Source organism: Vicugna pacos, chromosome 13, assembly GCF_048564905.1.
Source record: "Vicugna pacos chromosome 13, VicPac4, whole genome shotgun sequence".
Taxonomy (NCBI): domain Eukaryota; kingdom Metazoa; phylum Chordata; class Mammalia; order Artiodactyla; family Camelidae; genus Vicugna; species Vicugna pacos.
Window position 1 is genome coordinate 29573553 of NC_132999.1, and position 27508 is coordinate 29601060.

The 27508-nt window shown below is 33.4% G+C and overlaps 1 protein-coding gene across 10 annotated transcripts in view; it reads left to right on the forward strand.

Annotated features, from left to right (window-relative positions):
- TUT4 (terminal uridylyl transferase 4) overlaps positions 1-27508 on the forward strand; it is a 132622-nt gene that overhangs the window by 89744 nt on the left and 15370 nt on the right. For 6 of the 10 annotated variants that reach the window (XM_072974435.1, XM_031684252.2, XM_015236156.3 and 3 more), the window contains 14 exons: positions 2971-3057; positions 5095-5198; positions 8056-8113; positions 8204-8307; positions 8611-8700; positions 10466-10579; positions 15014-15091; positions 15235-15412; positions 15686-15733; positions 15819-15901; positions 19570-19685; positions 20607-20827; positions 21613-21713; positions 24727-25174. In XM_072974435.1, coding sequence (XP_072830536.1) covers positions 2971-3057; positions 5095-5198; positions 8056-8113; positions 8204-8307; positions 8611-8700; positions 10466-10579; positions 15014-15091; positions 15235-15412; positions 15686-15733; positions 15819-15901; positions 19570-19685; positions 20607-20827; positions 21613-21713; positions 24727-25174 — 1830 coding nt within the window. The remainder of the gene's footprint in view (positions 1-2970; positions 3058-5094; positions 5199-8055; positions 8114-8203; positions 8308-8610; positions 8701-10465; positions 10580-15013; positions 15092-15234; positions 15413-15685; positions 15734-15818; positions 15902-19569; positions 19686-20606; positions 20828-21612; positions 21714-24726; positions 25175-27508) is intronic. The other 4 variants (XM_015236159.3, XM_031684251.2, XM_031684250.2 and 1 more) reach the window with 2 other exon arrangements.

The window sequence follows — 27508 nt, forward strand, 5'->3', positions numbered from 1 at the left end:
ATTTGGAAGAATAATTGCCTTAGATTTGGTAGATGTAAGAAAGCCAGTAGAGGGAGATAAGGCTGTAAAGATTTTGGATAAAGCCTTACATACTTTGATTCAGCAAACATTTATGGTGTACTTGGAATAAACCTTCACTCAGTAAACATTATTAAATTGCTTGCTGAATGAAATAATTCCATTTGCAGCAAAAAGATGGGCCTAGAGATTACCACACTAATTGAAGTAAGTCAGACAAAGACAATTGTCTTATGATATCACTTATACGTGGAAACTAAAGTATAATACAGATGAATTTACTTACAGAACGGAAACAGACTCACAGACATAGGAAACAAATTTGTGATTACCAAAGGGCAAGGTAGGGGGAGGGACAAATTAGGAGTTTGGGATTAGCAGACACAAACTACTATATATAAAACTGATAAACAACAAGGTTCTACTATATAGCACAGGGAACTGTATTCAATGTCTTATAATAAACTATAATGGAAAAGACTATGATAAAGAATATATTTGTATATATATATCTATATATATAGATAGATATATCTGAATCACTTTGTTGTACACCAAAAACTAACACAACATTATAAATTAACGGCACTTCAATTTAAAACAATTACTTGCTGTCTCCTAGGTAAGATAAAATTTCTGTCATAACATTTAGTTCTGTTGTAATCCCTCCCTTCTACCCTTTCCTAATTCCACTTCCTGCCAAGCAGCCACTTACCTGCTTTTTGTCACTGTAGATAGCTTGCATTTTTCTAGAGTTCTATATAAATAGAATCACATGGAATGTATGCTTTTTTTTTTTGGTGGGGGGAATCCGGCTTCTTTCACTTAGCATAATTATTTTGAGGTTCTTCTATGTTGTGGTGTGTATCAATGGTTCATTTCTTTCTATTGCTGAGTTGTGTTCCGTTGTGTGGCTGTACCACATTTAGTTTACCATTCACCTGTTGATGAGTATTTGTTGATGAATATTTAGTTTACCATTCACCTGTTGATGAAAATTAGATGAGTATCTAAATTTTGGTTATTACAAATAAATCTATTGTGCATATATATGTGTGGGTCTGGGTATGGACATATGCTTAAACTTCTCTTGGGTAAAATACCTAGTAGCCGAATAGCTGGGCTATGGCACATCTTTTTCTTAGCAACTTTATTAAAATACAATTTACTATATTTGTTTTTATTGAGTCATTTATTTATCTCAGTATGGACTCATAGATATTTTATGCTTTGAATTATAATTCAGTACTATTTTTTGTTGCTTAAATTGTTCCAGATTTAGATATTGGGAGCTCTTTTCATTTGGTTCCGATGACCATTTGATATACTCCTATCAATGTGACGGGTCTTTTTGGGTTTCTTTTTGTTAGTGTTGTTAGTTGTTCATTTGTATTTTAGCACTTTCTTACTTTCTGGCACTGCAAGATGCTCCAGGCTCATCTTATAAATTTCTGACCCAGTCCTAGAGTTAGACATTTCTCCAAAGAGCCCTGGTTCCTTTTATTGGAGAACAGTATTAGAAACCAAGATCTGGGTGCTAGGGTGATTGTTATTACTGGGTGATGGTGTGTCTGGGTCCTCTCTGAGGAAAAAATTTATGTATATATGTTAACTCTTGTATATACACATATCTATAAATATTTCCATTTGTGACCATCTTAAGCTATATTAAACTAAACATGACTTTGTACTGATGTTTCCAACTGTAATACATTAGTTACACATGGCTCTTTCTAACCTCTTCTTTCTGCTTAATGTAAATTTTCAACTCTAGCAGTGAGAAACCTGGCTCCCACCATGTGCCAGCCCTTTATTTAATTGTTCCATTTCAGTACACTTGTGTAGAATGATTAGAACTGTTATCCTGTACCCCTGTAGGAAACAACTTTATCAATTAGAGCATCGTGCGTATATGTCGTTCCTTTAACCCTTAGTCTTACGGACGCCACTTCTTTTCAAAATTACTTAGATTAGCACCTTTTCCCCCCACTCCCTTGAATGAAGTTTTCTTATACATTTATAATGCAGTTAGATTCTTTTCTTACAGTCTGCATTCCATCCTGAGATTCCCTGACCTCTAAGATTTTTTTTTTAATTTATGTACTATAAAGTTGACTGTTAGTACTACAGAGTTCTCTGGGTTTTGACAGGTGTGTCATATCATATTACAATTAGAGTATCATGCAGAATAGTTTCTCCACTCTTAAAAAAAAAAGTCCTGTATTTCAGCTATCCACCTTGCAACCACTGATGCTACATTTGTTTTTCAAAAGCTGAGTATTAATTTAATTCATTACAGTAAATTACTGCTTTGTTCCTATTAGCATATTGACTCCTAGGGACGAGTCTGGAGGAGGTGATAGGGGAAAATAAGACTATTCTTAAGGAATGTATGGTCTTATTTGGAAAAATAATATGACTATAAATGAAGCACCTAGAAAACTGAAAGAACATTATAAACTAAATTGGCAAGTGATTTGGAGAACTAAGGAAATTCAGTTAAGGAAAGGTCATTAAATGCTGTGTTTGGGCAAAGCAGCTTACAGGGAAGATACGAATCTTGACCAGGCATTTGGGGGAACTGTTAGGTTTGAATGAGTTAGGTACCTAGCATAACAGTATGAAAGTAGTCTTAAAAAGAGGGAAAAAGCAAGTATGTACATGGTAGAGAGTGGGTTGTCTGAAGAAAGCAATATTAAATAATTTGTAGAAGTGAATATATTTTGTAGCTATTTCATAGGGAAGATGATCATGTGAAGTGTACATAGATCTATAACATTATTTTTCTGCTCTCTCTTTGCTCCTTCCTTCCCCAGTAACGTTTGTGATTTTAACGTCAAAGAAGTCAACAAATAATGAAGAAAAGTAAAGTTTTTAGAGTAAAAAATTGAAGATATTTTCAGATTCTATTTTGCTTACTTTTCTTTTTCCTTTTCTTTTTTTTTAACTTAGATGAATTATCACCACCTTTCTCTGAACAGCACAACAGGGAACAGATTTTAATTGGCTTGGAAAAGTTTATTCAAAAAGAATATGATGGTATGTCATATGATGAAAATTGGTTTCTTTTGTTATTATAGTCACCTGGTCTGAGATTGATTGATTGATTGATTGGTTGATGTGAAGGGAGGTAATTAGGTTTACTTATTTATTCATTCTTAGAGGAGGTACTGGGGATTAAACCCAGGACCTCATGCATGTTAAGCATGCACTCTATCACTTGAGCTATACCCTCCCCTCCATTCATTTATTTTAAAAATGTTTATGGAATGTTATGTGTTAAGTACTATTCTAGAAACTGGGGATACAGTGCTAAGAAGAGAGGTGAAACCTGCTCTCGTGAAACTTATATTAAGAGGGGTGACAGTCAGCTAACAAGTGAGTAACGTAATATCAGGAAATAATAAATACTGTTAAAGTAGAGGAGTTAAAAGGATATTGGTGAGGTGTTATGGTAGTTCTCTCTGATAAGATGATATTTGAGCAGAGCCATGAATAATATGGAGTAAGTTATTACGAATATCCAAGGAGAGAACATTCTAGAGGGGAGGAATAACAAATACAAATACCTTATGCCTGAATTATGTTTGACATGTTTGAAGGCCATCCAGGAAGTTAATGTGGCTAGAGTAGAGTGTACAAGGTAGACTAATAGGAAGATGAGGTCAGAGGAGTAACCTAGAGTTTGGATCATTAGAGTCTTAATAGATATTGATAGAAGGACTTTGACTTTTATTTTGAATATCTGATGAGAAGCTTCTGAAGGGTTTTAACACAAAAATGACATGATCTAAGAGAATAGAGTAAGAATAGAAGCAAGCAGAACATTTATTTAAGAGTCTGTTGCATGAGTTCAGATGAGACATAATAGTGATTTGGAAGAGTAGATATGAAGTGGTCAGATAGGATACATTTTGAATGTAGAGTCAACAGGATTTGCTGATGCATTACATGTTAGATGTGAGAAAAAGGAGTCAAAGATAGTTTCAAGATTTTCCCGTCACTAATTGGGTGGTGTTATTTAACTGAGATGGCGAAAATAGCAGAAAGGAGCAGGTTTTGGGCATGGGGGTGAAGAATCAAGAGTTTTGTGGCCAAATGTTTTAGAAAAGGATAAAAAGTTATTTATTTTAAAAGATGATCTTTTATCTTTTCATTTTAAATTATATTTGCTAATATATAAGATGTTGACCAACTCTAAGTTCCTTTTATATTAAACCCATGCACATTTTTATTTACTGATAAATGTAGCTTCTTTTATGTCTCCCAATTGTCACTGATTTCAAGTAGGTTATCAGAACTAAATCAGAAGATTAAGTTTTGAAAATAATAGAGTTCGTCTAAATGTGTAGTCTGCAAGAATTAATAGGAAGACTAATCCAATCTTACTAAGCCACACCTTGTTTGAAGTAGTATCTGTTGTTGAGTGACGCTAATAAGCATGAAGGAACAGCGCTATCATAATTTATATCAAATGAACTAATTTCTCACTTTTAGAGGAGAATTAATTCTGTGTGCTAAGGTGATATTTGTGAAACTACTTGAATTGTGCCCCGAAAAAACTAGTTTATTTCTGAGAATTAAATCTCTAAATATTGATCTTAAGTATTGGTATTGATGTTGGTAATGAATAAAAGTAGATGAGCCTATAAGATAGTTAAGTTGGAGGAAACTAAAGAATCACCAATGATTCTTTGGATATGGAAGTTGCGAGAGAGATGTTAAGAACCACATGTGTATTTCTGACTTGGGCAACTGAGTAGCTGATGGTATTTGCTGAGAAATGGGGATTATAGGAATAATAGTAGGTTTGAGGTGAAGTTGATAATTTTCACTTGTTGCATTTATGATGTCTATGGAAAAAATGGAAAATGCTGTTAGATACTTGGGTATGGGAACTTGGGCAGAAGATCTGGACTTTAGGTGAGTGGAAAGTTCTCAGTATATCTGCCAATGGTAGGTAATTTAAGCCATGGAATTGGGTAAGATCATCCTGTGGTAAGCCATTAGTAGTTGATGGAAGACTCCTCTTTCCTGTTAATTATAAAACTTTTGACTTCTGTTTTCCTTGCTTAGAAAAGGCAAGATTGTGCTTATTTGGCTCTTCTAAGAATGGATTTGGATTTCGTGATAGTGATCTGGATATTTGCATGACCTTGGAGGGCCATGAAAATGCAGAGGTAAGAGTTAGTGTTTGGAAAGGGATGTGGAAGTTTATTTTATTCCAATGATGAATTTGTTTTTAATTTTGTATGTAGAATTGATAAAAATTTATTATGTCATCCTTCATATAAATATATTAGCAATAGCAGTGTATGAAATGTAAAAGCATTAGCATTATCATTTAGAGGACATTAAAATATTTAAGTAAGTAAATTTACTGCTTAGTAATTTTTAAATTCAAAAACTATGTCCCTGAGAGTTACAAGTGCTTTTTGATGAATTTTTGGAGCAGTTAATATACCACAGAGTTGGAATTTTTTGATTAGAACTGACGAGAAGCTGTTGCTTCAGTTTGGTAGTGAACATTGATCTTACTTACTCTGTCTTTTCATATCCCTTCCATTAGGTGATGTCTTTGTATCACTAAAGATAGAAAATAAAGGTGGACATTTAATATATAAAAGGGTTGTGTTCTACAAGTTAATTATAATTTGGGGGAACTCAAAACACATTTTTTTTTCTGTAGAAGCAATGTTATAAATGATGTGTTCTAGGATAGCTTTTAGAAACTCATTGTGGGTGGGGAGGGAAACTAACATTTGAGTCCCCAGTATACACTTTTACATACATTATCTCATTTCACTCTTACAACCACCTTCGAGGTAGATAATTTCCCCCATTTTTCAGATGAGGAAACTGAGGCTTTGAGAGATAAACTGACTTCACACAGCTAGTAAATGTTGGAGCCGGGATTCGTACCCAGGTCTGTCTGACTCCAAAGTTCATGCTCTTTCAATTGTATCTCACTGCTTCTCTGTAATTTATTTAACCCATAATGTAGTTGAAATATAGTACTAATTGTACTTTAGAACCTAACCACTACTTTCTGAAATTAAAATCTTTCTGAGTTCCACCGTGAGATGCCAGGAGCAAACCTTCCCCCAGAGCAGTCTCAGCAGTGAGAGAGGATACTTGTTTTCCTTCTTTGTATACCAGGCCTCAACAGTGGGAGTGAGATTGTCCAAGCTTCCGTAAAGAAAAGGACTGAATGGACAGGGAAGAAGTGTCTCAGGCCTTCCTAGCAACAACTAGAAAAGGAGGGTACCCCTGTAGTTGCTCATTTCTTTACCAGCATAGTTGTTGGTATTTATGTTTCAGAATCAGGGACTGCTTGCAAGATTGGGGTGAGGCCAAGCTTCTGGCATCTGTAGTGGTGTCAGTATAGCCTCTGTTGTATTATACAAGAATTCAGAAGAATGTACCTATGTGTTTCTGAAATAGTTTTTCCAAAAGGTGTTTTTTAAATCATTAGAAACAAAGTAAAGATGGCAGTAACACCTGGTAGATCTTTATTTCTGGCCTAAGAAACTGCTTCTGGTGTTAATTAACATCTTGTTCTGTGAAGAAACTGGAAAGTTGTAAATTTTTTAGTTCTCTTTAACTGGCTTCTACTCGGTACCATCTACTTCAAGAGTCTTCCACTTTCTATTCTGAAGGTTAGGGATTGAGGAAATAGGAAACAGTTTTTACCCAGGAAGAAAGCTATGGTTTTAGATATCTTCTATGTAAAATTTAATAATCATACTTCTAATCACTAAGGGTTTGTGTACTATATATAATACGTATTAGAAAGTCAAAACAGTGAAAAAGAATAAACTATTTATTTCCAGATGAACCATAATTGAAACTTTAATTTAGCATAAATTCTATCCTTGCATAATAAAGAGAAAAATAAACCTCTTTTATTTTATTATATTTATTATTATTTTATTAGTAGTAATAAATTATTCCTTTGAAATCCCCAGTTTAAGCTGCAATGGCCACTGCTCTTTTGTAGCTGAAAAGAGCATGTTGGGGATATGCAAAAGTTATTTTAGTAGTAAATATGGGCATTGATGTATATACACCTTTCATCTTAATCCAGTTAATTTATGCCATTATTTTCTGTTTCTTAGATTATGGTTATTGTTACCATATCAACTCTGCTGTCTAGCTTTTAAATAACCAATACATTTAAATTTGCAGAACTAAGAGGTTTTTTTGAAGAAGTAGGTGCTGGTAATGGGATTCTTTTTCTTTTCCTCATCAACATAATAAATAGCTCACAAACTTAAAGTGCTTACTTTGTACAAAGTATGCTGCTGAATGCTTTACATAAGTGTCTCATGTAATCTTTCCAGCTACTTTATAGGATAGGAATTTATGATTAAATTGATTTTATAAAATAGTATTATGAGGCTCAGAGGGATTAAGGATCTAGTCAAAGGCACACAGCTATTCAGTCCTTAGTTTAAGATTTAAATCCAGGTTTGTCTAAATTCAGAGCCTATGTTCTTAATCACTATACTGTTTGCCCTCACCAAACCCACTCTATAGTTGTTCATTCATGTATTGAAAATATTATTCTCTTTTGTGCTTCTCAAACTTTAATGTGGATGTGAATTACCTGGGGATCTTGTTAACAGGCTGATTATGATTTAGCAGACTAGAGTTGGGGCTGAGATTTCTGCATTTCTCTCAGGTTTCCAGGTGTTGCTGATACTGCAGGTCTATGGACCACCTTCTTTGACTAGCAAGGTTATGTAAACCTTCTGGCTGGAGATTTTATTTTTTATTTTTTAAACTTTGGTGGAGGGAGGTAATCAGGTTTATTTGTTTGTGTATTTATTTGTTTATTTTAATGAAGGTACTGGGAATTGAGCCCTGGACCTTATGCATGCTAGGCATGCACTCTACCACTGAGCTATACCTTCCCCACTCTGGCTGGAGATTTTAAATGCTAGTTTTAAATGTCTAGATTAAAACAGAATTTGCAACAAGGCCAAATTGAGTCAGACAAACTTTAATTTATTATTTATTTCTCTTGTTTTTTAGAAATTAAATTGTAAGGAAATAATTGAAAATTTGGCGAAAATTCTTAAGAGACATCCAGGTATGAACTTCTAATTACAGCTTTAAAACAACAGAAAATATTTTTTAGTTTTATGAAAATTATTTAAACTAGTGAATTTTTTTTAATCAGGTTTAAGAAACATTTTGCCTATAACTACTGCCAAAGTGCCTATAGTAAAATTTGAACACAGACGAAGTGGTTTAGAAGGCGATATCAGTTTATATAATACATTGGTAAGTTTCACTTTCTGTAAGGATCCAGATATGTTTACACTTGTCATTTTAAAAGTTTACAGATCAATGACTATACCTTTTTGTTTAAAACTTGCAACTGTGAGCAGTACAGGGATAAAATATTTTATCAATAATCATAACTTTTTCTTCAGATTGAAGATTATATTTTGACTCATTTACTGGTATTTTAAGTTTTACATGTATATATATATTCTATTTGGAGTTTATTATATCTTTTTATCTGATCTGTGAGTTTAATTTTAATAAATTTGAAATGCTTTCAAATATGTAATTATTTTTCAGGCTCAGCATAACACAAGAATGCTAGCTACATATGCAGCTATTGATCCTAGAGTACAGTACTTGGGATACACTATGAAAGTGTTTGCTAAGGTATTTATGAAAAAGTTAATGATCTGCTTTGTTATAGTACTCATGATATTAAAGTGAAACATACTGATACATCAGACTTGCAGAAAATATTTTCTCGGTTTTGTTTACCTGAGCTTTTAAAAAGAAATAGTCAATATTAAATCGTTGAAATTTATACCTATTAGAGTACAGTAATTCTTATTTTTTCCTTTGTGTACTCTCTTCTCATGGGTAACAGTAGTAAATTTCTCATAGTAAAATTTCTCAGTGCAGTAATGATTTTCAACCCCAGGCATAGGATTTGGCATACCATCCTGGTTAAGAATCCCTAGGTTAAGAAATCTGGTATTTAGGTTTAGTGATAAATTTTTCTGGCCAAGAAAAGAAAACAGTACCAAGAAAACTTTGTTTCCCTATTAAATAATAGTAAAATACTGAATTCTGGATTTTTCGGTTTTTTGCTAAGTGTGTAGAATCCATGAGAGTGGAGGCTTCTGTATCTTTAGTCCACTATAGTGCTGCTTTATGGTAGCTGTTTAGTAAATAGTTAATTTTGTGAATGCTTTGGTGGAAGGGTTTTATTAGGGAAATGACTTGTTTACATTTTCATTTCATAAAGCCTACTCTTTCAACAAGGAGACATATTCTTTTAGATAGTTCTATACATGTCTTTATGATAGAAGTCATCTTATAAAAGGAAGGCATCCAGCCATCATATTTGATACAATTTGGTCTTCTAGACTCACCTCACAAAATAAGTCCAACATGACAGTTTGGTACTGCCGTGGAGTTTTGATAATGAAAGCAAGTGGTTCATGTCAGAGAACTCATTCTTCTCCGTTTATATAATATCAGCTAAAGCCTCACTCAGGGGAAGTCTCTGAGAATTCTTTTAGGGTTTTTTTTTTTTAATTAAAAATTTTTTTTGAGTAGTCAACATATTCATGTGGTTCAATATTTAAAAGGTTTAATGGAGTTTATGGCAGAAAATCTCCCTGCCACATCTGTCTCCTAGCCAACTAATACCTCTTGTTGGAAGCAACCAGTGTTACATGTTCCTCTGTAGCATTCTAGAAATATATTATTCCAGTACAAGAAAATAACACGAATTTCCTACCTCCTTTTTATTACAGGTATAAACATACTGAAAAAATTGTTTTGTAGTTTGATTTTTTAACTGAGCAATAGATTATTAAAGATTATTACCTATTAATATAATAAGAATTTCCTTGTCCCTTTTTAGTGGCTGCATACTATTCTACTGTATGGATAGGGATCCGTTTTTTAAACCTGTATTTTATTTTATTTTATTTTATTTTATTTTATTTTATTTTATTTTATTTTATTTTTTTAGATTCCACATATGAGCAATCTCATATGGTATTAAACCTGTACTTTATTAATGAGCTTTTTAAGTTCTTTCTGATTTTTTGCTATTAAGATAGTGCTACAATAAAAATCTTTTTATTTAGTCATTTCACGTATTTTTTGGCATATTTGGACGATGAATTCTTAGCATAGAATTGCTACATTAAAGGAAATGTGCTTTTGTAATTTTGATATTGCCAAATTATTCTTCATAAAGTTTATGTTAATCTTTAATCTAACTTATGATGTATAATGAATAAGAGTGCCTGTTTACCCATACCCTCTGTAATAGTTCATTACTGAACTTTTGGCTATTTGACAGTTTGATGGGTTTAAAAAGTGGTGTCTCAGAGTGGTCAGTATTTTTTCATGGAATGAGATTTTGAAGTTTTATTTTCAATCATTATGTTTTTTTTAGCGATGTGACATTGGAGATGCTTCCAGGGGAAGTTTATCTTCATATGCTTATATCCTTATGGTGCTGTACTTCCTGCAGCAGAGAAAACCACCTGTTATCCCAGTTCTACAAGAGGTAGGTGTTTAAGAAGACTATAAAGGCATTTCCTGTGAAAACAACAGATCTAAATACAATAAATCTTGCTCAGTTCATGAGATCATGAAGGATTTTTCCATCAAGGATGTCCTAAGTTTTCTTCTTCCATTAATGATATAATCAAACAAGGAACTTTAAAAAAAAAAGTTTATTATGGGACAGTATATACTACCAAAAGTATATTAGATGAGTAGAACTGTTGAATATGTTTTGCAGCCTTTTTTGTATTTCACAGTCTTAGAATGCTGCCAGTGATTATGAAATTTGTAGCCATTCATGAACTTATATATTATAGTCTCTTGGCTGCAAATACATAAGTTCTTTTCAGAATATTCTCCCCAGTCCTGCTTGGCAATGAAGTTTGATTTATTCCTGTGTATTTGGTCAACTTTTTGAATTTGGTTGAGGAAAAACACATAAGGAAATTCTTCCTTATCTCTGTACTGTCATGTTAATTGCATTAAGCATAAGAATGTACATCAAAAGAAACAGATTATACTCATATTTACTTGGATTTGGTGACTCATAGAGTCCCTTTTTGTTGGCAATTTATACTCTAAAGTAGATACAAAGGAGTTCTTACTCATCCATCTGTTCCTCCTCATTCTTGGCACAAAGTGGATTTACAAGCACTGGGATGGATCAAGTTCTAATTTCTTAGAAGGGTGGTTATTTTGAGGTAGACAAGAAGCATCAGAATTGTTTGGAAAATCACATATTCTGATTTCACATAAACTGATAGTCCTGGCAAAGAAGAATATCACAAAATAGCCATATGGTGCATGTCAGATGGCCTTAGTAAGTTTTAAGAAGTTATAATGATTTTCTGTGATTTTTGCAGCATTTCCTCCCCTCTTAAATAAACAGTTGGAGAGAAATAAATTTAAATATCCTTTCCTATTAGAAACTTTTAAGTTGCTTGAATGTATGTTGAGTGATGTTTGTTTTTTTTAATAAGGTTGTTCACCATAGGATATTCAAAATTTAGCAGGGATTAATTAAGCCTGCCAAGGCCAGGATTATTCTCTGTATTAGTCTAATTGTTGTTAAGGCTTTAAATTTGGGGATCTTATGCATAATTACTCTAGTAATATTATAGCAGTCATTTGCTATAATTTGCTCTGACTTTGACAAAATACTATGATTAACTCAAATGGAACACAAATTTTGTTTCCATTGGGTTTGTCTCTGTTCTCTCATTATGTTACCTATGTATAAGGAACCATTGAGGCAGCATGATATAATGGAAAGAGCAGGCAGAACATGGTTTTGGAGCTAGAGATAACTGGTCTGAATCCTTATTTTTGACATGTTGCCTTCAACAAGCCGCCTGACTGCTACTAGTCTGAATTTCATCATCAGTAAAAATGTAATAATGGTAGCAGTATTTCAGCATTGATACAAGGAACAGAGACATTGAATGCCTTTGAATATAGTAGATGCTAAAGTGGGAGTTCATAAATGGTGATTGCTTGTATTATTACTCTTATTATTATTATTATTATTATTATTATTAACAGCTTTATTAATATTGTTATTGGAAAAATGCAGGTAGGATTGCTGTAGTCAAATTGAAGAACTGTTCCATTATCTGCTTAACAGACAGTGATTGATGAAATGAGAGACAGTCCGTGAAATATTTTCCATCATAATGAGCTCTGATTGTGGGGGGCTTTGTGATACATAGGAGCTGATGATATATGGATTTTTGCTTCTGGCCTTTTTTGCTTTTCATATGGGACCCCATTGTCCATTGCTCTGGCATCATTTAAGTATTGATCATTGGCATCGATCAACTTTTAAGGGTAAGGATATGTTTAATGAAGCTGATGATCTTTGACTCCATTTGTAATTCAATCTAGACTTTAAGTGACTGGGTAATAAGTAAGGCTCTGCCAAGAGTGTCTTCATGGTCAACAATACAGAGATCTTTAGGTCAAAAGGAGCTTTCTTAAGCAGAATTATTTTGCTGTATTCTATCAAGCCATCATACATAGAAGTAAATTTTCACAAAATTAATACTAAGAGGTTAAGGAGTGTTAGTCATACTTGATATTATGAACTTCTGTGTTTTCTTACCTTATATCAACTTAAAAATTACAGTTGACTGGATGAATCTTGAGAGCACTATGCTAAGTGAAATAAACCAGTCACAAAAGGACAAGTACTATGTGATTCTACTTATATGAGATACCTCGGGTAGTCAGATTCATAGAAACAGAAAGTAAAATGGTGGTTGCTAGAGGCTGGAAGGAGAGAGGAATGGAGAATTATTGTTTAATAGGTTCAGAGTTTTGAGTTTTACAAGACACAAGATGAGAAGAATTCTGTGGATGAACAGTGGTGGTGGTAATACAACAATGTGAATGTATCTAATGCCATCGAACTGTACACTTGAAAATGATTTAAGATGGTAGACTTTATGTTATGTGTATTTTACCACAACTGAAAAATAATAATTTTGAATATAGCAGTAGATATGAAAATACTACAACAGAATAAGAAAGTAAATATGGAAATATATAGGATCACTCCTTGTACAAGTATGATTGACTTGTTTGGTGAGGTTTTAGAAGGAAGACGTGAGTGCTTGGAGGATTATTGGTGTTGAGAGAAAGGAAAGAGAAGCAGAAAGAGAAAGTAAACGTGTGTGTAAGAGAAAGAGAGGATAGTATTAGTGTTTCTAAAGGCTGAAACAGAGTAGAAAGTGAAGCACTGTGAAAAATGGAAGTTCATAAAAATAGGTGACAAATCAGTGATTAAATACCCTCCAAATCCCACAGGTCCAGTTTACTGTGTTACTGTAGCCAACATAATTGGGTTTGGATCTTGGTTGTTACTCCAAAGTAAGAATTCTGTTAAAATAATCAAGGTCTCAAGAAGCAGCTTATATAATAGCATCTTAATCTATGAGGGCAAAATGTATTATTTGGCCTCTTTAAAACCTTCTCTATTTTATTTTTGAGGGCAGCAGCCCGTATTTTTTATTTTAGATATTAATATCTGTAATTATGGGTTTTCCTTTTTTTGTTTTATGAAATGTTAGAATTTATGCTAGATAATTCTTGGTAATCATATTTGTTTGTTATATGTAAATATTAAAAAACCAAGTATTAGCTTAAGTCCTTAGAAACCTGGTCTTTATGTAAATATGCTTACAGAGAAAATATATTCATTCAATAAACATATTAACTATTCTCTATATGGCAGGCTTTGATGTAATAGGAATTTGGGCTCCAGAGATAAGCTATAGTCCTTGCCCACAAGGAACTGAAACCAAAGAATGAAATTAAAGGGGTAGACATGTAGTTAATTTTATAAATCACTGTCTCATTTAAATGGAAGAAGCCTTAGGGACCACCTTGTCTAGTGGTTTTAAAGTATATTTTGGTAAGCTCTAGGAGCTCATTATTTGTGAGAAGTGGAGGAGGGAAAAGATAGGGCATGTGTTCTCCACTCAGGCTTTTATGACAGTACTTCTGTTTTTATCTGTTTTACATATTAAGATTCCTTAAAGTTTACATTTTAGGAAGGGGTTCTACAGCTTAAAAGAAAAATAAAATTTGAAAAAAACTGACCTAATTAATCTAATCTCTCATTTTTATTGGGAAAACCGAGGTTTTAGAAGAATTATCTTGCGCAGAATCACTACTTGGTGGGACTGACTATAAATGAAGTCTACTGATTCTGAACCTAGTCCACCTTTTTACTTTATTGCATCTCTTTAAAACTCTTATAGAAAATAAGTCTTAAAATTGTAGAGATCATTTGTGCCAGTACAGTCATCTTACGGAATACTTTTCTTTTAGTAAAGTAGCATTACTTTCCCTTCTTTCCTTAGGCCAGTGAATTACTACTCATAATTAATCATAAAGATTTCACAATTTTTATTAAGATGTCAGGGAAAGCTACTTAATTTTCTATTTTAAAAAATCAATGTCCTGGGCCTTTTCAGCTTTGTATGATACAGGTAACTGATTAAAGGTATTAGAGCCCTTCCCCAAAACAAACAGCTTCATTAATTTCCTTTAAGAAGATGTACAGTCAGTAAGTATTATCTTTTACATATTTATGCATTTGTGATCCTTTGATGAAAATGTCAGTTTTATTTTTCTTTAGTTTTACTTCATTAATCTTGGGCTGGATGTGTTTTGATAGGCCAAATATATAATATCAAAATGTTGTCATCTGCAGAGTCTGATGCTCTTAAGATATCCTTTCCCAGCTTTTGCCTTTCTGATACATTTTATTTGTTAGTAACTTGGCATCAAATTATACCATGCTGATGTATTCCTTTTGGAATAAGTATTTCAATATGTTTATTATAGATAAATTCTCAAATGATATGAGGGTATTTAGGCTTTTGGGTTGGATAACTCAAAATCTAATAATGAAATTAATTTTTAAATGCAGATCTTTGATGGAAAACAGATCCCACAGAGAATGGTTGATGGATGGAATGCTTTTTTCTTTGATAAAACAGAAGAACTGGTAATTTTTTTCAGAGTTTTTATGTTATAGAATGCTCACTGATACATGTTAGGATTTGCATAATTTAATTTAATAGTTTTTCTTGGATTTGGGGTCCATATTTTGGATAAATATAGACATTTCTCTCTTTTTCTTACCTATAGAAAAAACGTTTACCTTCACTTGGAAAGAACACAGAAACATTAGGAGAGCTTTGGTTGGGGCTGCTTCGCTTCTATACTGAAGAATTTGATTTCAAAGAATATGTAATTAGCATTCGGCAGAAAAAACTTTTGACAACTTTTGAGAAGCAGTGGACATCCAAATGCATTGCAATTGAAGGTAATCATTTAGCTGATATTAATTCAGGAGCAAAACAAAAAGCAAGAGTTTTATTTGGCTGATGAAATTGAGGGGAAAACTGAAACATTAGAGTCTGGAAGATTCTTCCTCTTGATCTTTATGAGTTTCCATCCATTAATCTATAACTATAAAAGAATAATTTCCTGACTTTGGTCTGAGTTATATAGTATTAGACTAGTTTTGACTACTAAGTATATTTTATATTACTGTGAGCATTATTCTTAATTAAAAAATAAAATATTTCTTTTCTAGACCCTTTTGATTTGAATCATAACCTTGGTGCTGGAGTTTCTAGAAAAAGTAAGTTTTAAATATAGAATTCCCCTGCTTTTGAAGCTCTTACACAATAAGGTCTACATTTTTATTGTTTTCTTTTCTTCAATAGTGACCAATTTCATCATGAAAGCATTTATCAATGGAAGGAAACTTTTTGGTACCCCCTTTTATCCACTCATTGGCAGAGAAGCTGTAAGTTTATATAATTTGAATTCTGAATCCTATTTCTTTTAGAACTTTTTTTTTTTTTGTACAAGAAACCTAATCCTGTTTCCAAGTTGGTGTTAGCAATAGGGAAAGAGATGGTTATAATTCCCTCTATTTTTCTTATTGTACTTATCATAGTCCATATGAAATGTCCATTTGCTAAATTTTGTTTATGTAATGTATTTGCTAAATTCTGTCTCCCCCACTAGACTGTAGCTCCACAAGGGCAGGGTCCGTGTCCATAAGTTTCACCATCATATCTCTAGTTTCTGGCACATAGGATGTACCAAATAAGCATTTGTTGAATGAATGAGGGTGGATAATCAATACTCAGGATCCTTAAATACTGAATTTGAAATGCTGCCCACTGCTTCTCTTCTGTCTCTAGAAATCTTGATGAAAATATAAACAGAGATGACTACACCGAAAACATAGTTTATTATTTGCTGAGGCCTCTGCTCTAATTATGGTGTAGCCATTGGATTCCTTTTCCCTGAACTGGATGGTATAGTGATCCCTATTTCTCTTGGTCTCATTCTGGTTTTTGGTTGCTTTCCCATGGGAGGAAGTCTCAGTTTCACAGAGAAAGAAGCTACCAAAAGAAGAAATCTCAAAACAGAAACCATACTTCTGTAACTGCATAATGAATATCCTTGACCTTGTTCAGTTTAGTTTCAGCATTCTTTCTTGGGAGTATGGGGTAAGAAAAGCAGAGAGAAGTCTAGAGCTTTTTTCTCGTGTACCATTTTTGATAGTCTTGCCTCATATAGTGATAATTATTATAATGGAGAGAAATAACTGAAATTTGAAACAACACAAATTCATTAGGTCCCTCTATTTATTAGGTCCTCTGACATGTTGATCTATTTTCTCCCAATCTATCAGCTATTTTCAGTCTTAATTTTTTTCTGAGTAGATTTAGCTTCCCTGGTCTACTCTCTGGCATAGACTTTAAATTCCTTTGCACCATTGTCCTTCTTTTGTACCCTTATGTTTTCAATCTTGTATGATTTCAGCCACCACCATCTCTCTATGCTTGGGCTGAGCACTAATGGAAAAAAGTTTTATTTATATAGTATAGTATAAATTAATGTTCACTAGCCTCAACTGGTTTCAATACCATCTGACATTCTTACTACATTTCTTTAGTTATTTGTGTCTCTCGTTCAATAAGAACTATTTCAAATTTAATTTATTTTACTCAAAATTCAATACCCATTGAATTTTGAATTTTGTCCCACCTGTTATCTCTGCCCTACTCACACTTAGATGTTTTCCTTTTGAGACAAAGATGGTGTCGAATAGATATTCCTTCTACTTTCTGCTACCAGATCTACAAATGTACCTGCATCTGCAGATATCTCTCCTTTATCAGATACTAATTCTTCCATATGCACTCAGATCCATTAATTATTCTCTTTACCTTGACTTTTCAACCTCTTTATCTGTGAAGAACATTTTCAAAAATGAAATACATAAAATATAATTGCAGGTTAGCATTAACAGATGAACATTTGCCTTCAATTTTTTTAAATAAACCTTTCTTCTTTTCTAATTGTACATTTATTATTTTTCAATTTTTGCATCTTTCCTTTTAAACGGAGGTACTAGGGATTCAACCCAGGACCTTGTGCATGCTAAGCATGCGCTCTATCACTGAGCTGTATGTACCCCACCCTCTGCCTTCACTTTTAATGATAGAGAGCACTAACCTTGAGCCTTGGTTAAGCAGAATGTCTCCCCTAGAAAGTATCTCTTTCTTCTAATTAGTAAACTTTATTACAGAAAAAGTATACTCAATTATTAGTAGTATATTTTGAAATTCTTCAATTAAAATTTAGTAGAAATTCACCTTCTCTCTTGCCATGTAAGTACTTAAATATTATCTTCAGTTTTACAACAGCTAAAATATTTACTATCTGGCTCTATACAGAAAAAATTTGCTGACCCCAGGTCTAAGCCACTTTAACTAGGATGGTGGGATGGAGAAAAGTAGATTAAAGAGATGTTCAGGAATAGAATGGGTACAACTTGGTGATTAATTAGAGGTGATGGGTGAAGGAGAATAGGTTCAGAATGATTCCTAAGTTTCTGTCTTAAGCAGCTGGGTGAATTGAGAAACACCTTCATTTTGTCTTGTCAGAAAATATGATGATGAAGATTTTAATTTAGTTACATTGGTTTCATCAATAGTAAATGTGAAGAAGTATATATCTCATCCTGTTTTAGAAATACAGCTTTATTGAAAAATAGTACATATACTGTACGGTTCATCTGTATAAAGTGAGCAATTCAGTGGTTTTCAGTATATTCACAAGATTGTGCAACTGTCACATATAATTTTAGAACATTTTCATTGGGTATCAAGGAAATCCTTGTCCCCATTAGCAGTCAGTCCTCACTCTTTTCCTCTCACTCCCCAAACTGCTAATCTACTTTTTGTCTCTGTAGATTTGCCTATTGTGGACATTTTATGTAAATAGAATCATAGAATATATAGCCTTTTGTGACTGGTTTCTTTCATTTAGCTTAATGTTTCCAGGGTTTGTTCATGTTTTATCAGTACTTCATTTTTTTTTTATAGTTGAACGATATTCCATTGTGTGGTTATATTACATTTTATTTATTCATTTATCAGTTTGTCAGACATTTGAGCTGTTTCTACTTTTTGGCTGTTATGAGTAGTGCTGTTATAAATATTTGTGTACAAAATTTTGTGTGGATATATGTCACCATAAACTATTTCCTAAAGGAACTGTGCTATGTTATACATTTCCACCAGCAATATATGAAGGTTCCAGTTTTTCCCCATCCTCACTAACACTTGTTAATGTCTGGTTTTTTTTTTTATAGCCATCCTAGTGGGTCTATTTCTCATACTTCTATCCCTAACATTAGATAGATTTGAAGAGCTCTAAGTGTATGTTCTTTTGTCTTCCAAGGATTGGGTACCATTAGGACAAACCAGTCTTTGTGATGGCGCAAAACTGAACTACAGTTTAGAAGGATAAGCAAAGTACTAGGATAAAGCAAAAATGAGCCTGGTTTTTCTAAGACTTGGGGAAAATGATTTAATTCCTATTGATTCCTTGTAGTCTCTTTAGATATACGCTACCTTTTATAATAAATGTTATATATTCTTGAAATATTGAATGCAAATCCAATGATATTTTAAGTCAGAACATTGACTTATTTACATAGAATTCTTTTGTAAAGAGACTAATTCCTTTCTGCCTGGTGGAGCAGAAAACATGAGCTTTGTACTAAGACAGACTTAGCTATAAATCCTTTATCTTTTACTTACCAGCTTTTTTGCTGTGGGCAAATGACTTGAACTCTTTGAGCCTCAATTTCCTCACCTATAAAATGAGCATGAAAATAGTATGCACTTTATTGAGATATTACACAAAGATACTACAGATGAATGAGAAAGATAATGTGGATGTAAAGTGATTAGTACTGTTAGCAGCTATGATACTGATGATGATAATTCTGAATCTTGTTTTCATATCATGATTTTTGTTACAGTGAAATATTTGACATTTATTTCCTTCTTTTAAAAAAAAACACTTTTGCATCTTGGTCTCCGTTTCATTTAGATTCAGAAGTTTATAGTGATTTTTTTTTCTAGTAAAGTTGTATTTTCTCCCTAGGAGTACTTCTTTGATTCCAGAGTATTAACAGATGGAGAACTGGCTCCCAATGATCGGTGTTGCCGTGTGTGTGGAAAAATAGGCCACTACATGAAAGACTGCCCCAAAAGGAGAAGGTTGGCAAATGATTATGTATCAACATTACAGGGGAAATAAATGTGAGGCAAAGTGAAGCTGTAACTGTGTTCAGATATGTTTAAGTTGAGAAAGTTCAGGACTTTCAGTTGGACCTTAGGTAAATGTATATTTGAATGGAATTTTTTTTGAAAGAGTGAGGTTTGTTTGTGGTACAGTGGTGTCTCATGATGTTTATTTGTTTATTTATTCATTAATTCATTCAGGTTTTTTTTTAATTGAAGAAGCATTTATTGACACCTACTATGTGCTGGGATCTGTGCTAGGAGCCAAGGGGGAAAAAAGACCAAGATATGGGGTTCTTGCTGAGGAGCTCGCATTTATGAAAACTAGTAATTAAAATATGATTAACTGAATCTTTGAGGTTTATGCTGTGAATTATACCTTTATAATATATACCTTAAGGAATATATATCCTCTGTTTCCTCTAAAAATATATCTGAAATATTCTTTCCTGTGTTCTATATACTATGTTAATGGATCAGGAAAATCTCTTTGTTAGTCATCAAGTCCTGCATAATATAAAGAGCTTAGAAATTTTGAGATAGAACAGACTCCTAGTTTCCATCACTGCTATTTGTTAAATTTAGGCAAGACACTTAACCTCTCTAAGCCTCAATTTCTTCCTCTATAAAATGGAGATAATAAATACAAGCCTCTAAGGATTGTTACAAGATAAAATTTGGTATTAAACATTTTTTAAAATTTAATATTATAAAACTACTAGATACCCAGTTTCTGCCTTTTAAGTAGGTGTGCTATAAATGTGAGTACCTTGCCTTCAAAAAGATGCATGAAACAATGGGCATGCTAGTCTCTTTATTGTGAGACTCTTGTATAGCTTAGTTTGTTCTGTGGCTCACTCAGTTTATAAGTCCCTAGCTCCACATTATTGGTATCAGCAGTTTACTGTTTAGACTAAAGAAGAAAGACAGTGAAGAAGAGAAGGAAGGGAATGAAGAGGAGAAAGATTCCCGAGACCTTGACACCCGAGACCTCCACGACACTCGAGACTTTAGAGACCCCAGAGACCTCAGATGTTTTATATGCGGAGATGCAGGACATGTGCGAAGGGAGTGCCCAGAGGTCAAGCTGGCCCGTCAAAGGAATAGCAGTGTGGCAGGTAAATAGAAAAGGCGAAAAATACAGTTTCTGGTGGAAATAAAGTCACTTATGTTGATGTCATTCTAAGACCTTGATTCCTCTCTATTCTAAACCTCGCTGTGTGATTTTGGACCTTAGAATTTATTAAAAAGAGAAAATTTAGACAGGCTTTTATTTTGCATAGTACTTGGATATGCTCAGTATCAAAGTCTTAGTAGTCTGATGTATTTAGTCAATTCGAAGTATTTTTTGAACTTGAGTCACATTCTTCATTTCTCTTGCTATCAAAAGTTAACAATAGTTAACTTTTTTCCTTCAGAAGTTAATGAGAGATTTTTTTTTTCTGGAAACATATAAGAGAAATTATATCTCTTCTCACTACTTCTATGAGAGAAGATCTGTTCCTGTTTTATTTCATAAGGAATTTTACAAATTAGGAACCTAAATGAGAGTTTATTGAAAGAAAACAATAGGATATTTTATAAGTGATGATTTCCATTATTCAGATTCATGGTGCAGATGTTATTTTCCTAAATAAATATATTGTCATCTTTAGAAAAGTAGTGTGACACTTGTTCTTGTTTCCAGGACCAGTGTATTTTTTTTTTTTTTTATGAACTGAGTATTGAGAAATGGCTTAAAAAAATAAGTTGTTACAAGTCCTTGACTAATATAATCATAGTTTAAAAGTCCAAGTTTATAAAGTCTCAGATTTGAGATTGTACAGAGGAAGGGAGTTTATTGTCATTTCTCTCCTATTTATTTTCTTTATCCATTAAATTTCTTTTTGATGTCTTCTATTAGCAGCCCAGCTGGTCCGCAACCTTGTAAATGCCCAGCAGGTGGCTGGTTCAGCCCAGCAACAGAGTGATCAGTCCATAAGGACTAGACAGTCCTCAGAATGTGTAAGTACTCTGCCTGCAAAGGGATAGTCTTGGCAGGAAGATAGCACTAATTTTGGTGGGTGATAAAGTTGGTCTTTCATGTTGGCAAATATGATCTTCCAGATTACACAGTACTTTGTAGAGGTGTCTTTGCTGGGCACATCAGCTAAAATGAACATTGCTTCTAGAATAATATACATCTGGGTTTATATTTATGGGCAAGCTCCTTAACTTCATTGAACCTCTTCCTTATTTGTAGAATAAGATAACTACCAGATAAGGTTGTTGGTTGGATTAAAATAAGGTAATAACTTTGAGGTTGCAGGCTTTGCCTAATGGAAGAATGTGAGTACTGTTAATAAAAATAGACCCCAAAATTGAGATGTATTAAGGGTTTAGTACTGTTAGGACAGTAGGTGTATGGCACTTCACTTGCTTGAAACTTTTGTGTGTCTTCTCACAGATGAATACCTAGTCAAATACGCCCTCTAAAAGACAGCGTATTGAATTAGAATTCAGATTGATAAGTTTCATATTAACTTTGCTGAGTTACTCTAACCTTTATCTAAATCTGTATTTCCCTTGTACTTCTTAAATTAATTAAATATTAATTGAATGCTTACTCTAAATCTGACACTGTGCTTTAGTGTTTCACACTTATTATTAACTGCAGTTCTTTGAAAGGCCATGTGAAGTAGTAGGTATTAGTTTAATCAAATTTTACAAATTGGGAAGCTGAAAATAAGAGAAATTAAAAGATTCAAACCCAGGTCTATGTAGCTTCAAAGCTGTTAACTATTACATGTGCTAAATCTGTTATGATCAGTGTTTTAGAAAAAATTCTTAGAGCATTTAAAGAGTAGTAGTAGGGATTGTCTTAGGAAAACATATAGTAGCCCACTAACTCCCCCTCAAACTTTGAACACCTACTGTGGACTTTGATATTTTCAAATGTTACATAACAACAATAATATTAGCTAACATTTGTTGCGTGCTATATATGCATTATTTCTTCTTCTTTCTTATAAAACATTTTTAAAATACTGAAAAATATAGAAAATAATAAACAACCATGTACTGCCACAAGTCTTTAACAATTCTTAGTGTTTGATTATTTTTGGTTTGTGAAAAAATTACCCATACTTGACAACCCCTATGCATTCCTCTTGGATGCTTTTTCCATCTTAAAATTTTCCTTCCGTCACTTTCTTGCTGCTTAAATGTATCTGCTATCCTGAATTTGGTGTTTATATTTTTGACTTGTATTGTTGCAGTTAATCTTCATGAAAACCTATGATGTAGATTCTATTATTAATACCTCACAGGTGAAGAAACTGATTTAAGTTTCTTGCATGAGGTCAACAGACACTTGGAACCAGAACTTGAACTCTTAGGTTCTGTCTCCAAAACCTATGCTTTAGCCACTTTCCTGTGCTGCCCCTAACTTTCATTTTCTGCTTCTAGCACTCATTTTTCTCTCATCTGAGATTTGGGTAAGAATCTGACTAATGGGCATTGTTATTTGGAGGTCTCACAAAGCACTTCAGCTTCAGACTCTAGAATGTAGCTTACATTTCCCTGCAACTTGACTCTTCCTCCTGTGTTCTCCATTTCATTGAATGATCCCACTATCTAGTTCCTGAACTCCTCCCCCACATGCAATCAATCAAAGTTCTGTTGTTTCTGTCTATAAAAATAGCTCACACCCATTTGCTTCTCTCTGTCTCCCTATATTGTATTTCCCTTGCCTAGGCAATCATTGTTTCAGATTCTGGTTACTTTAAAAGACTGTGTTTTCATACCTATAGACCTTCAGTCATGTTGTTTCCTCTGACTGAATCTTCTCTTCTCCTTATCCCTACTCTCTTTTATCAAACTGGTTTCTATTTACCCTTGATTTAGTTTAAAGATCACTTCCTTCAGGAATCTTTCCGTGATTTACACTTTCCTTCATCTTATCTTCTCTCCTTCTCCCAAAGTGGGTTTAGGTATTCCTGCTCTGGGATTTCATTATACACTATACAGTCTTTATCATAGTAGTCACTGTATTTTATTGTGATGGCTTATGTAATCTTTATCTGTTCTTCCTCCTTTCTAGACTTTAAGCTCTTGAAGACATGCATGTTAGTATTTTCTTTCTCTTTCCTAGGATACTTTTTTATTCAGAGATCTCTAAACATTTTTTTAAATTGAAGTATTGTCAGTTTACAATGTTGTGTCAATTTCTGATGTACAGCGTTGTTTCAGGTACACATACATACATCTATTCCTTTTCATATTCTTTTTCATTATAGGTTACTACAAGATATTGAATATAGTGCCCTGTGCTATATAGCATAAACTTGTTGTTTATCTATTTTATATATAATAGTATCTGCAAATCTCAAACTCCCAATGTCTCTTCCCACCCCCTTTTCCCCCTTGGTAACCATAAGTTTTTCTTCTATGTGAGTTTGTTTTCTCATTTGTAAATGAATTCATTTGTGTATTTTTAAAGATTCCACATATAAGTGGTATCATACGGTATTTAAAACAGTTTTTTTAAGAGTGGTACTACGGATTGAACCTAGGACCTCACACATGCTAAACATGCACTCTACCACTGAGCTATTACCACCACCACCACCAACTCCATATTGTATTTTAAATACCTAGAACAATGCTCGGTACATAATTGGTGCTTGTTGAGGAACTGAATTCAAGTGACTGTAAGATGTTTAGGTGTAAATTTCTAGTTATAGTTGGAATTTTGGGTTCTACATTATGGGACTGATGTCTGGGCTCTCTCTTCTTTGGACAGTAAAAAGGTTTATGAGGTAAAACCTATGTGAAAGAGGGTTTGAGAAACTTGGAGAAAGTTCTACATTCATATAAAGTGAGGTTCTATTTGTTATGCATATCATAGAGTTCTATTTATAATTTTCTAATGAAATAACTTTGTAGTTTTATATTTGGATAATTTCTGCTTTTATAAAATTAAGAGGTTTGTAAATTAACTTTAAAATGTATCTTTTTTTTTTTTTTTCCTCTGCAGTCTGATTCACCATCTTATTCTCCCCAGCCCCAGCCATTTCCACAGAACTCTTCCCAGTCCACTGCCATTACCCAGCCTCCATCCCAGCCAGGATCTCAACCCAAGCTTGGCCCACCTCAGCAGGGAGCCCAGCCCCCACATCAAGTCCAGATGCCTATGTATAACTTTCCCCAGTCACCACCAGCTCAGTATTCTCCCATGCACAATATGGGATTGTTGCCAGTGCACCCTCTTCAGATCCCTGCCCCATCCTGGCCTATTCATGGCCCAGTAATCCATTCTGCACCAGGCAGTGCCCCCAGCAATATTGGCCTAAATGATCCCAGCATCATCTTTGCACAGCCTGCTGCCAGACCTGTGGCGATCCCTAGCTCCTCTCATGATGGACACTGGCCTCGTACTGTCGCTCCGAATTCCCTGGTGAACAATGGTACAGTAGGGAATTCAGGTAACCTTTCCTTTTCTTCTTTTGTGTGTGTCTGTTTGTAGAAAGGTTGGATGATTGGTATTGGTTGAACCTGGGGAAATTAATGTGAGGAAAAGGATGGTAAGCAGTATTTGTGGAAGGGCAGTATAGGATTAGATAAAGGTAAAGAGTATGGGCTGTGGATTCAGATTATCTGAATTTGAATACTGGCTCTGCCACTTATTATGTGGCATTGGGCAGTTGCTTAATCTCTTTGTGCATTGATTTCATTTGTAAAGTAGGTGTATTGATAGCTTCTAATTCACAGGGTTGTTGTGAATATTAGATGAAGTAATAAACATAAAGGTTAGTTATTATCTTACTATTTTAAAATTTCACTACAATTCTGCTTGGTATAGGTATTATTAGCACTCATTTTACAGTTGAGGAAATTGAATAGTTAAATAACTATCATGCTATCATGATTAATCATAGCAGGTCCAAGATTTAAACCAGTTTCTTTCTTCAAACCTGTAACTTTGCTCTGGACCCTTATTATCTTTTAGTAAGGAGCAATTTTTTAAAAAGAAGATTAGTAGCACTTTGTATCATTAAAAAAAAATAGTTTTTTTTTTTACTGATATCTAAGTAACACATATTCCTCATAGAGTGTTTGAAAAAGAAGAAAATCATATATAATCTCAATTCCTAGACGTAACTGCTAAGAAATATTTTGATTTATTACCATCTAATCATTTTTTATCTTTGCATATTTAAAAATAATTGTTAAATGCCATTAATCTAGTTTTATATTTAAGTTTTAGTGATATTTTTATTTAAAAAACTGAATACAGAAAATTTTGAAATGTACACAAAAAGAGAGAGTAAAGAATAATGAACCCCCCCCATTACCCAGCTTTAACAGTTGTCAGTATTTGCTGTTGTTTTTTCTGACCCCTTTACCCCATTAAAAAAAACTGGCTTGAATATTTAATTAAATCTCAGACATTGGATCAAATTTGCTTATAAACTTGAGTTTTTTTTTTAAATCACAAGACCATTACCATACCCAGTGTCATATATTACCCAGTCTTTGTTCATTTTCTCCTATTTCTCTAAAATTATTGTTATTGTTGATTTGTTTGAATCAAGATTCAAACAAAGCCCATACACCATATGTGGTTATTATATCTCATGTCTCCTTTAATTTATGACAGTTCCCACTCACTATTTTTCCCCCATATTAACTATTTATTGAAGAGACTATAGAATTTTCCACATTCTGGTTTTGACTGATTGTATCTTTGTAGCATTGTTTAACATGTACCGCTGTTCCCTTATTTTCTATAAACTGGTATTCAGATCCAGGTGCTGGATTAAGTTTGGAGTTTTTTGTTGGCAAGAATCTTAATTCCTGGTTGGTCCTTGTACATATCTTCCTTCACTTCAGGAGAAACTTACTGTCTAGTTGTTCTTTTTTTAGTGAGTTAAGATTGATCATTGAGTTAGGTAGTGTCAGTCTGTTCTAGCCACTATAAAGTGCCTCATTAATTTTTACATAACAATCTTAGCTGCCATTGATCATTATTGATAATGGCTGATATCCATTATTTCACTAAGGTTTGTTAAGTGATGATTTTCTGTTTACTACTTGTGATTCTTCTGTAATTTACTATGATTATTTTCCTTATTAACTACTCGGTTATCCTGAAATATCATTTGTATAGGACATGTAGACTAAAAGCTTGTTTCTTTCCCTTTATTACTTTTCAAAAGAATTTTAGTGATAATTTTAAACAAATATATGCTATTCCTTAGAGCACTATGATGGAGGAGGAATCTCTGACTTCTGTTGCAATAATATAGATAATACAATTTGTTGAGCAGAAATGCCAGAATGTGGGAACTCATTAGAATTTCCAGGATCAAAGGATGTATGTCATACATGGCCATTCTAATGTGGACTCTCCTTCTCTCATTAAATATTTACTGTGAACATGCCATGGTATGGTCTGTGATAGTCACTGAGTAGACAGATCCAATGTCTTACCCTTTGATATATTGGCTCAGTTTTTACAGTTTTAAGTCCTCCCTCTCCCCACCACTAGTTGATCTGTTTCAGCCTTAATAAACTAATTAACATCCTATTAACACACTGTACTATATTTTACCCCTGATTATTTACCTAAGTTGTTCCCTCTACCTGGAATGCCCTTTCCATTAACCCTTCTATTCACTCTAACCTCCTTCTGCTTTACTCCAAAACTTGGCTAACTTACTCATCCTCCATTTTTAAACTTAGATCACTTTCTTCAAGATTTTAATTCTTTTTGATCCTATCCTCCATTTGTATTAGGTATCCTTTCTCTCCTCCAT